This window comes from Oculina patagonica, chromosome 3 (assembly GCF_052425735.1).
Source record: "Oculina patagonica isolate OP01 chromosome 3, crgOcupat, whole genome shotgun sequence".
NCBI classification, from domain to species: Eukaryota; Metazoa; Cnidaria; class Anthozoa; order Scleractinia; family Oculinidae; genus Oculina; species Oculina patagonica.
The window spans coordinates 14326780-14337844 of record NC_135760.1 but is presented as its reverse complement, the minus strand read 5'-3'; the positions used below and the strand labels follow the sequence as shown (position 1 = coordinate 14337844).

Here is an 11065-nt window from a genome sequence, read left to right as displayed (position 1 = left end):
GCGAAAAGGGACTGGAACGAGTCAGACAGTGGAATTTTGTACTCGTGTCTAAATAGCTGTATTTTGCAGTTTACTTTACGTCTCGAAGAAATTGAAATGAAGTTAGAGAGAACCAAGGAACATTTTTATTTTACTTCGTATAGATATGGAGTAAAAAATCTGCAACACTTTTTGTCAATACTGTAAGTCTTTACTGACCTTTTTCCCGCTTTTTCAAGGCATCGATGGTTGTGTACTACTGACTTCTTAGTGTACGCGTTTTAAACATTTTTCCCAAAAAATAAATAAATGGCTATATTTAGAGAGGATGCCACATCAAATTTGCAAGGATGCTATCGTATTGTTTCGGCGATCTTTAATGTCTTTGATGCTTTGTGTCACCCTCTGAAGCCAGTCAGAGTTACGGAAAGCTTTTCAAACGAGCATCGGGCTAGAGACGATCGAGAATCTCTTTATATTCCCATTGGCTGTAGGCTGTTTGTAACAGTATTTAGGGAATTATGCATAGAACGCCCCCCCCCCCCCCTTCCCTTACCTCTCCCCTATATCCTCTAGTTCCAGGTCCGCGGAGTTTTAGGCTTCAACCTCAAGTATTTTATCAGAACGACTCTAATCTGGCATCATGTTTAAAGGTTTAATATTGAGTAGAATTTGCTACCGTCACACTCTTGCTGTTGATAAGTCTTGAAATTGTTTCAAATAATAAATCAGACCCTAATGAGTCGGCTAGATACTACACACTATCCTCATAACTGAAAACGAAAACACTTAATACGAGCGTCTGAGTTTGTTTTTCTCGACCTTCGCCGCATGCGAAGCATGATACAACGAAACACTATATGATATTTACAATGTGGAATGCATGCGGAAATTGTGTTTTGTTTTAGCGGATATTTTTTTATTGTTGATTCAACTTCTCAGGCTATTGAACAATGAAGTTCTGACTAGAAATGACAGGATCCCATTCCGCGAGCGCCAACATGACATGACTGCTTCCGAACTGCATACATTACTTCCGCACTTGTACTTGTGTGTCTTCTGTGTATATATAATAGCGACTTGAAAGCGTTTCTGGGGGGTGGGGGTGGAGTGAAGAACTCTATATGGCACTTAGGGACGGACCATTATTTTTTTGGAGGGGGGGGGGGGATGAAAAATATTGAAAAAATTGTTTGCGGGCCTGGAAAGACAAAATAAATTGTTTGCAAAAGCGATATGTAAAGGGAACGGCTGCGAAAAAAATAAGGGCAGACGACATTTTACATAAAAATTAATATGTAAAACGGTCACAATTATGTATTTGATGTGAAATTTCTGTCTGCGTACTCATCAGACGGCTCTGACATGCAACTGTTGTTTAATTGGCGCAACCTTTGAATGCCTTCAGTTCTTTTGTTAAAATTACAAGCCAAAAGAAAATTAGTCTCCACCACTTGTGGATAATGCATTGCACTGCCAGACATTCTAACGGGCTGAAAGGACAGTGAAACTACTAACTTACGGATAGGGGTTGGAGAAGGCTGAATGGCGGCTTCAGTGGTTTGACTGCACACCCCACCCTCTAGATAGATACTGAAGCAAGAGAAGGAACGCATAATGTTTACTTAGCCGGCTTGTTTTAGCCCCTAAAAAAACTAATCCCCAGTTAGGGGGTATGACCTATATCTACAATTACAATCCATCAAATATTTTTCGCGTGCGTGATTGGTCTAAACACATGATACAGCTAGAACTGGGAAATATCAGGTAATATTCCCCAGTTTTCGAACTTTGCGTCTTACGTTCGTACGGTTAGTTCTCATCCTGAGCAAAAATTAAATAATTAATTGGATAGAACTGAACATTTTGAACAGGTCTGAACAAGCTAATGATATTTTGAACGTCGCAGTTTAAAAACTATGTATGGAACTCATTAAGCAACCCACATAAAAATGTTTTTGCTAAACAAAACTGTGATTGTATTTATCTGCCAATAAGATTACTGAAAGTGATAAATGATCGTCGCAGTGAATTTCCAATTTAAGCAATTGGAATAAAGAAGCCTGAAAAAAATTCAGGGCTTCAACGGGATTAATAAGTAAAGTAAGTAAAGACTTAATTTAACGAGGTTAGCACAAAAATAGTATCAAAATACAAACCAACCAGTGGCCCTCCTACTTTATATACAATAAAATAAGAATGCTAAAACTATATGGCTAAACTGTAAACTAGTGCGATGAAATTAAATACAAAATAAAATCAGAAAAAATGTGCGTTAAAAGTATAACTTAATTACAGAATCTTGAAAAATGTCACATGAGTAAAACAACTGAATAAAAACTTTTTTTACCAGGGGAGGAGAAGCTTATAAGAAAAACGACTAATATAACGAAATTGCTAAGGTATATATATATATAGGTGTAGGTGTTATGTCTGTATTTTGCCAGTACTTTTATATATTCTGTATATGTCGACGTGAATAAAGCAATAACACTGGAACATACAGTCATAGTGGTTTCCAAAGGTAACGTATAACTTAAGCTTTATAAACATAACGGGATCTTTGAATTGGAAGATCTCGGTAAAACTGATCATTCCGAAGTAAATTCGATTCCTTGCTATTAAAACGCCAGCTTATCAGTAAAACATATCTGAAAACATTGCAAAGAAACTTTTCAGGTAGCGCTGTCTCCTACCATACACTACTAGCGGGCTTGTCACGAACGTGACAAGCCTCTATCTTAAGTTTTACAACGTGGAGAGGAAAGATTGCGTGACCAGCCCAAAGAACGTCTGCATAGGAGGCTTCCTGTTACCCGGTTTTCTTTTAAACAACAGTGTTCAATTTCTCTTCGTGATCTGGACTCTCTTTATGTATTGGGCTTGGCTCAGCCTCGTCTCCATCTTGCCTGTCCATCAAACCAATACTGCCATCTTCCTTTGCGGCACTGTGACGTTGACAGCAGTAGATTCTGTAGTCTTCTTTCCAGGCCTCCGCTTGTTCCACGGTCTGGGCCATGGGACTGTAACGGGTCTCTGGGAGCCAGAGGGCCATGACGCCCGCGATAATACCGAAAATGCCAAATATGACCAGCGGAAGCGTTTTGCTCATGTTAGGAAGATCAGCCTAAAAAGAAAAATAGTCGTTTAAAAATATTAGATGGAATATTGGAAAAAAAATGATAGAAATAACACCCAGTTTTCCCCATGAGACCCAGAGTTAGAGAAGATCTGGGTACTAGACTAGAAACATTAATTATCAAGACTACTGGTCAATGAATTATCAAGACTGCTGGTCAATGAAATAATTAATGATACAAACCAGTAACACGATGTATGGCGTTATAATGCTCCCAAAACGAGCCATCATGGAACATACTCCGATTCCAGTATTCCTGTGACGAAAAATGCGTCATACTATTAGATGTTTATTTCCTATTTTTTTTAAACACAAATCATAGCTCGATAAAGCGGTTTTTTGGAAAAGCTACTTTCTAAATCAAAAAAAGTGCAGCAAGTCAAAACGTAACTGGGGGAGGTAAGGAGAATAAACGGACGCGCGTACGCGCTCGTGCGTAAAGATTATGATATCAGAAAACGCCTCTTTAAACTAACAAATGCAATCGTGAGTCAGCCCGTCCGTCCGTCCGTCAATCAGTCAGTCAATCAGTCAGTCAGTCATTTGATCGGTCGATAGGTCGGTCAGTTAGTTACAGTCAGTGGGTCAGTCAGTCAGTCAGCCAGCCAGCCAGTCAGTCAGTCAGTCAGTCAGTCAGTCAGTCAGTCAGTCAGTCAGTCAGTCAGTCAGTCAGTCAGTCAGTCAGTCAGTCAGCCAGCCAGTAAAAAAAAAAAAAAACAGTCAGTCAGTCAGCCAGTCAGTCAGTTAGTCAGTCAGTCAGTCCAGAGTTAACTCTGGTCAGTCAGTCACTTTATTGACCATTTTTTAATTTAAGATCTTATTCCGAATACAGATTGTTTTTTAATTAGTTTTTAATAAGTAGTTTTTTAATTGATAATTCGTTTCTTATATATTATTGTATATCGTAGGTTTTTTATTGTATATCGTAGGTTTTTTATTGTGTATCTTAGATTTTTTAATACTTGTAAATAGGAGGGCCACGAGTTTGTTAGCTTTATAGCTATTAAAGATGAATTCCAGTCCGTACTGCGCAATCTCGGCTGCAATGTTTATGTGAGCCTCACACGAACGAATGTTTACAAGCAAAACTAAAAATTCCGCGACAAACTTACATTTTTCTTCATCATTAACGCCAGATATCCTTGCAGAACAGATAATAACGAGTAGAAGAACCTTGACGCTATTTCAAACCGACGTTTCAGCTTATCGGAAATTCTTAAACGAAACGAACTGTAATGGCGGACTAAAAAACTTCATGTATGCTGTCACCGAAGTGTAACGTTTCAACGAATTCAAAACAAAAACTAAAACAAACCCCGAGTCTGCGCAGTACGGACTGGAAATCAGCTTTAAGTGCTACCCTCTATAAATAAAGACGTTACTTACTTACTTACTTACTGTCTTCTGCTTAAGGGTAACCCCCCGTAGTTATAGTAATTGTCGTTCTCTCTTATCGTTACACTTCCAGTCTACTAACCTGATAATTGTAGGGTACAGTTCCACGGTGAATATATATATTCCCAGGAAGGTAGCCAGGATGCAAGTTTTTCCAATAACAGCCAGGATCGTAACTATGACCTGATACTCTAAGAGGCAACAAAAAGGGTCAGTTACTGACTGACTGCTTATTCTAATCGATAACTTACCTCATGTCAGCAATAAAGGGGAGAGGGAAAAAATTTTTTTTCCTAAAAAAAAAAAAAAAAAAAAAAAACCCCCTCTCCTCCTTGTTCCTCTCTCCCCCAAAAAAATATTTTTTTTTTTTTTATTAAAAAAAAAATATTTTTTTTTTTTTTTTTTTTTTTTTTCCAATTGCCCATACTTTTTTTCCAAAAAAAAAAACCGCGAGCCGAGAAAATTTTTCATAATCCCGGTCATTACAAGAAAATAATGCCCACTCAGCAGCCAATCAGAGCGCGCGTACTATTGTAGCCATATAATAAAACGAATTAAAAGATTTACCATTATAATTCGGTTCTTAATCAAGACGACATTTCCAGGATGAAGTGACCTCTTTTAATATTCTTTTCACTTGTCTGCTCGGAGCATTTTGAAGACTCTCTGTCGACCATAATGCACCGCGCGAGTGCACCGAGGTTTCGTACGTTATGAAACCTCACCGAGGTTTCGTACGTTATGAAACCTCCATTCTTTCACTGTAAGCGTTTGTGATAGTGGTGTTGTCGATCTTTACTTGAAAAAAGATGTTTGGTCGTTGGTTCAAATTCTAAAAGATTGTGTACAGCCAAGCGGTTGAGCCTTTGAACGATGTAAAGTGAGTATGGCCACTGTATGGCGTCCTCGGAAGTCCTCGGAGACCATTACTGATAACTCTGACTAAACCAAAACGTAAATAAACGCGCGCGCGTTGCATCCTGGTAGACAGAGGGTCTTTAATAAGGTAAATTAAGGGATGGTTAGGTTCAACGTCTGCGTGTTATCTGAAAAGAATAAGTATTTTCAGCTAACTGACCTTTATCAGCAGGGACAGCAAGTACCAACATTTCCGCCACACCTCCAGTGATCATGAATGTAGCGTACGGAATACGACGGCCAAATCTAAAAAAGAGCGCAATAGTTTAATGAATTCTCGTATTTACTGACTTGAAGCGGTCCCGGGGGTTTTTCAAATAGAAATGACAATGGTTTTCGTAGGAACACCCGTAAAGATACCAGAATCCATTTTTGGGGCGTTGCTTAAGTTGGCTATTACCCCCAAGGTACTTATTCCTGATAAACGGCGCTAACTGGCCAAGCTTCTGTTTGCCTCAGGCAAAACAATTTATCAAGTGTGAATTTTATTTAATTTATTTGACGACGGTTCTATTTTATTTGCGGCTAGCTTTGAGAACGGGTTCCAATGCTTTAAACTGAAGATACCATAGTTTGTGGCAATGCGGCCACGGAAAACCTTTCGCAGCTTCTTGAAATTTAAGTGTGGAAAATAGCACTCCTACCAAACTAATACTTGAATAACAGGTGATAATTTAAGGAATACCTAGACAGGAAATACCAGAGAAGTAAAGCTCCTGGAATTTCTACAATACATAGGATGAAGAAATTCAGGTACATGTCTCCTGCCAGATTTCCAACGTTCAAATTAATTCCAAAGTAAACTAAAGCGTTCACGAACCTGCAAACAATAGAATCGATAAGTGAAAAGGTTGTCAATTCAGACGAGCACTACCCGTTTTGGGAATAGGCAGTGTGAAAATTAAGTGTCTTACCCAGGAAAACAAGGCAATTGCCCCTGCCAGGGCTTCAACCCGGACCGCTTGTTCCGGAGTCCGTTGCAGGCCTGTTGCGAATGTGCTTGACAACTTTTCAGCAACTTTTGGCGTTTGGAGCAACGTTCTGCGATACGAACAACCTCGAGCGAGTTTTGTCTTTCTGAGCAATTTTTGAGCAAAATATAGGTTTAGAGCACCTATAAAGCACGAAAAAGTCAACGATCATATAAAAGAAAACTTCAATTTATGCGAATTTCTTTAATGTTTGTCAACCTCATGATAACATAACCTGCCACCTGACAACGTTTTTTAGTTGAGTTAGGCTTATTCCGCCCATATTTGCGAGCGCCTCTTTAAAGCTAAGTTTCAAGCAATTTTTCTTGACCGATTTGAGCAATTATTGTGAAGAACGAAAAATAAAGATTTTAATTAAAGATTATATAAAAATATTAAGAAATTTAGGTAGCAACTTTTTGGAATTTTTAAAGTAGCAACTTCTTGCATTTTTGGCAATTTTTGAGCACAATTGGGCATTCCAGTGAGCAACGTACCAGCATTAACGACCACATATAACCACTAGGCCACCGCGCCTCCCAGAGGCCAGCGCCACCCAGCCAAATAATCATTTTTGTTTCCAAAATTTCCACTCACCAGTTAAATCCACAGATGATAGTTCTTTTCCTGAGCTTTGGAGTTCTAAACATGTCCAGAATTCCGTAGGTTTTCCTGTTCTCGTTGCGATTTCGAACCTCTTCCTTTTTGAACTCCTGTATCACGTGTTTGAGTTGAGTGGATTCGACAGCAACACGGTTTCTCTTGGCGTATTTCATGAGCAGTTCGTGAGCCTCGTCAAGACGATCTTTAGCAATCAACCAGCGAGGAGATTCGGGAATTAACCTTGCAAATGAAAAATACATAACTTACTTGTTTGAAGAAGTAAATAAACTGCTGTCGGTTTCAGCGGTGTTAGTCTTTCGATCCGACAAAATTAAACATTGAGGTGGGTTGCCTATAGAGCTACTACTGGTTAAAACAAAGGACAATTTACACGTAATGATTTCAAGCCAAAGAACTCGTTTCATGTTCGATAATAAGGACATATTCTTCCAATTTGTTACAGTTTTATGGCGGACAAGTACCCTAATCTGTAAGTACTTTATCCAACTTCTTGTCAAAATGTCAATAGAAATTTCGTCAGGTCAGGTCGATTCTTTGAGCTCTTTTTGTGGACTCAAGCCCACAAAGAGTGTAATGAAGGTCCGTTAGCAGAGGGTCTCAATGGGGTTAACCGTTAGCCGAAAACGGTCAAAAATGTAGTCGTTAGGCGTAAAAATTGGAAAATTTTAATCGTTAGCCGTAAAATATGTAAACCGTAAAAAATCGGTCAGTAATTATAAATAAACCAAACTAGTTCACTACATCGTCCCAGAATGGCCCTGAGACCTACAATATGTTTTTCAATAATGGAAATAAATTTTTAACCTTTTAAAACAATGAAAATTAACTTTTAACTTATGTTAATCGTTATTTCCATAACGATTAACCGAAAAAAGCCAAAATTTTAACCGTCAACTGTAAGAGCCAACACCCCATTGAGACCCTCTTAGCTGGGTCGGCATGATGCGCTAAGAACGTAACAAGAACTTTCCACTTCTCGCATCTAGTACTTCAACTGTAAAGATTGCACGATAACCATTAGCGGACATTTTTAGGCCAAAACTACAATTCAAATTCGAATTCAATGGTATACAGTTTTGAGGCAATGAACGACGCAACGAACGGTACAACAGAAGAACAAAATCTACTTACCACCAGCAAAACACCAGTGGCAAACCTGGTAATGATACAGCTAACATTAAATATCTCCAGTCACGAATTAGATAACCCAATAGAGACAGTGTGGAAAAACCAATGCTAACAAAGATGTTATTAACCATTCCTGCTGCAGTTCGACTGTTTATGTGGATGATCTCCATGCAGTAGACAAATCGAACGAGAAGACACCCGGCTGTGGCCGCACCCGTCACGAAACGAAACAACGAGAACAGTGAGAGGCAATCCGACACAGCGGATACTGTTCCACCAGCCGCCTGAAAAATAACATAACGGAAGTAAGGTCAAGTCTGCATAAAAGCCTAGTTGCCCATCAGGTCGGAGCTTATCCCGGTTTCTGTAGCATAAAGCGTCTGGGAGTATCTACCCCCCCCCCCCTGGATGGGATGCTAGTCCATCGTAGGGTTACCCCCCAGCATTAAATTCGTCGGTACCCATTTATACACCTGGGTGAAGAGAGGCACTATGAGAGTAAGGTGTCTTGCCCAAGAGCACAACACAGTGACCCCGGCCAGGGCGCTAACCCGGACCGCTCGATACGGAGTCCAGCGCACTAACCATTAGGCTACTGCGCCCACCATAATGGATAATACAGTTCAGTTGGTGCTAGATGGGTTTCACTTGAGTCGAAAGTAATTCGCATTTGCTTTGGTTTGCATTACTATGCTTAGTAACTGGTTTAACTTGAAAAAATCCCGCGCCACTTTCTCGACCAATCAGAAATAAAACTAAAATCAATAGGGGCTCATGTATTTGCTTCAAGTTTTGATTGGTTCACTGGATTGTCTGCGTCCTTTTTTATTGGCCAGAGTGATTACTTTAGTTTGGTACTTTGGTTTTACGACACTTGTTTGAAAATTGCTGTAAAAGTGAGAGTACGCCTGGAAAAATGAGGCTGTGCGCTCAAACCTTTCTGATTTGTCCTTACAGGTGTGCGTAGAAACCTAAATAGTACTCACCATGATAAATATGCTGAGAAAAACACCAAGCTTTCGACCAAAGTGATCGGACAAGGTACTGAAGACAATGGATCCTAGCAACAGGCCTCCCATGTAAACAGATTGCGTAATGGCCTTTAGATGACTTCTGTCGCATATCAAATCCCACTGTAACAAGATTACCAGGGAGACAGACAGGGAGAAAAGAAAATTGATATGAGCCGGCGGACGGGATACGTAACTCCAGCATGTCATGGAATTATTAGTTAACATAAACGGGCCAGATTTATCAAGGGCGGAGCTCGTGTATGGCCAAGTCACACAGTGTCTCATAAAGAGAGGTGATCAAAGACTAACAGGGTCGAGCAGGGGGTTCTCTGGCACGATTCACGGGCGAAAATGATAACGAATCACGGATATTGAAATTTCGTTTTCCCGAATCAGGAAAATAAGTACTCTTTTATCCTGTTCTTACGCTACAGAAATCTGTCAAAGAAGAATAAGCGAAGATCAGCAAGGGAAGCTCTCGGCTACTTGGCAGTTCCCGATGCCTTACGAGACGTTACGATAATTATACGGAGGTCACATTTGAAACCATTTGAAGTCCCGCGTCTCAAATAAGCAAAATAAAGCGGTGAAATCACGAATATCGGCTATTAATTCAAGCTCTTCACGTGCCACGCAAAACCTTCCGGTCACGGGTCACGAAGAATAAATTTATAAAATTCACGTTTCACGGAAAATAAAGTCAGCTAATCACGCGTCACGAGAATACCCCTGTACGACCCTCATCTCTCCTTATGGTCGAGGAATGCCATTCTTTGTTTGAAGTTAATATTTACTTTCGAAAGTATTTTTAAAAAGTCAACTTGAATTTGGAAAACGTTTTTTTATTTCTTGATCTTTGGCTTATCATGCGTGTAAAGCCGACGATGACCAATTTCTGGTAAAGAGGGAATTATAAAGAAATAGCTAATTTGATGGAATAAATGAATTAACCCCCGGGATTAACCTTTGAGATGCTTACTGACTGAAATAAAGTTTTCTTTGTGATCACATTCAGCATGTTCAACAACCTTATCGCAAAATTCACTTAGAACTATGTAAATTAAGTTAACTGACTGTTTGAAACAATCAATCTCATCAATGCAGTACAAATCCGTTAAAATCTGATTTAAAATTGTAATATAATTGAGTTAGATGTGCGGGAATCTGGGTACCCATGTGTCGGCAAAAATAATTCCTTTTGGTATCCTAGAAATGCCGTATATCAAGTTTACAGCTTTTATAGAGTGTTATATTTCACATAATTCTAAAACGAAGCCTTTCAGAAGAAGTAAAATTTGGCATAAAATAGTCCCATTGTTAATTGTCCTGATTGTGAAATTGAAAGACAATTGTTTTATAAAATTATCATTACCTCGGTGACTGCGCTTGTCAGACCCGGTTGGAACTCGTATTTCACGCAGTTGTCACAACATTTTGTAGTATTTGAACAAGTGACGTTGCTCGGCGATGCGCAGGAATATTTTGGTGTTGCACCGTAGAAAACTTGAACGAGTTGTTGCAGGCCGATCGGCAGAGACATGACACACATGAATGCATACAGTGCGAAGGTATACCGACCAAATCCACCAACCATCTCTAAAATATCGTCAAATTCGTACGATTTCTTCGATTTTGATTTCTCCATTCCCGAATCAAAAGAATCTCCCTTCGTAGCTGACATCTCTGATCACACCTTTGGACCGACAACAGAAAACCTTGATTGTCTTGATTGTAAGATCTTGTGCAGCCGTTGGAAAGCAGTTTTGTGTGACAATTTGAGTTCGTGTAAACAACTCAACTGCTCAATATGTATGACATATGCAAATGCGCTTTGACTGACCTTGAAAAGAATATCAGTTACAAAGATTACCTTAGTGATGTGTCATGACAAGGAATGA

The 11065-nt window shown here is 39.4% G+C and overlaps 1 protein-coding gene across 1 annotated transcript; it reads right to left on the bottom strand.

The window, feature by feature from the left end:
* Window positions 1-2078: 2078 nt before the first annotated feature.
* Window positions 2079-10993, bottom strand: LOC144646749 (organic cation transporter protein-like). The gene is made up of 9 exons (XM_078506432.1): window positions 10540-10993; window positions 9141-9287; window positions 8158-8438; window positions 7000-7245; window positions 6117-6251; window positions 5592-5677; window positions 4596-4704; window positions 3302-3374; window positions 2079-3106 (listed from the first exon to the last, which is right to left on the bottom strand). Exons 1-9 carry the CDS (start codon window positions 10846-10848, stop codon window positions 2807-2809), a joined length of 1686 nt encoding a protein of 561 aa, XP_078362558.1. The 5' UTR covers window positions 10849-10993; the 3' UTR covers window positions 2079-2806.
* Window positions 10994-11065: the final 72 nt, after the last annotated feature.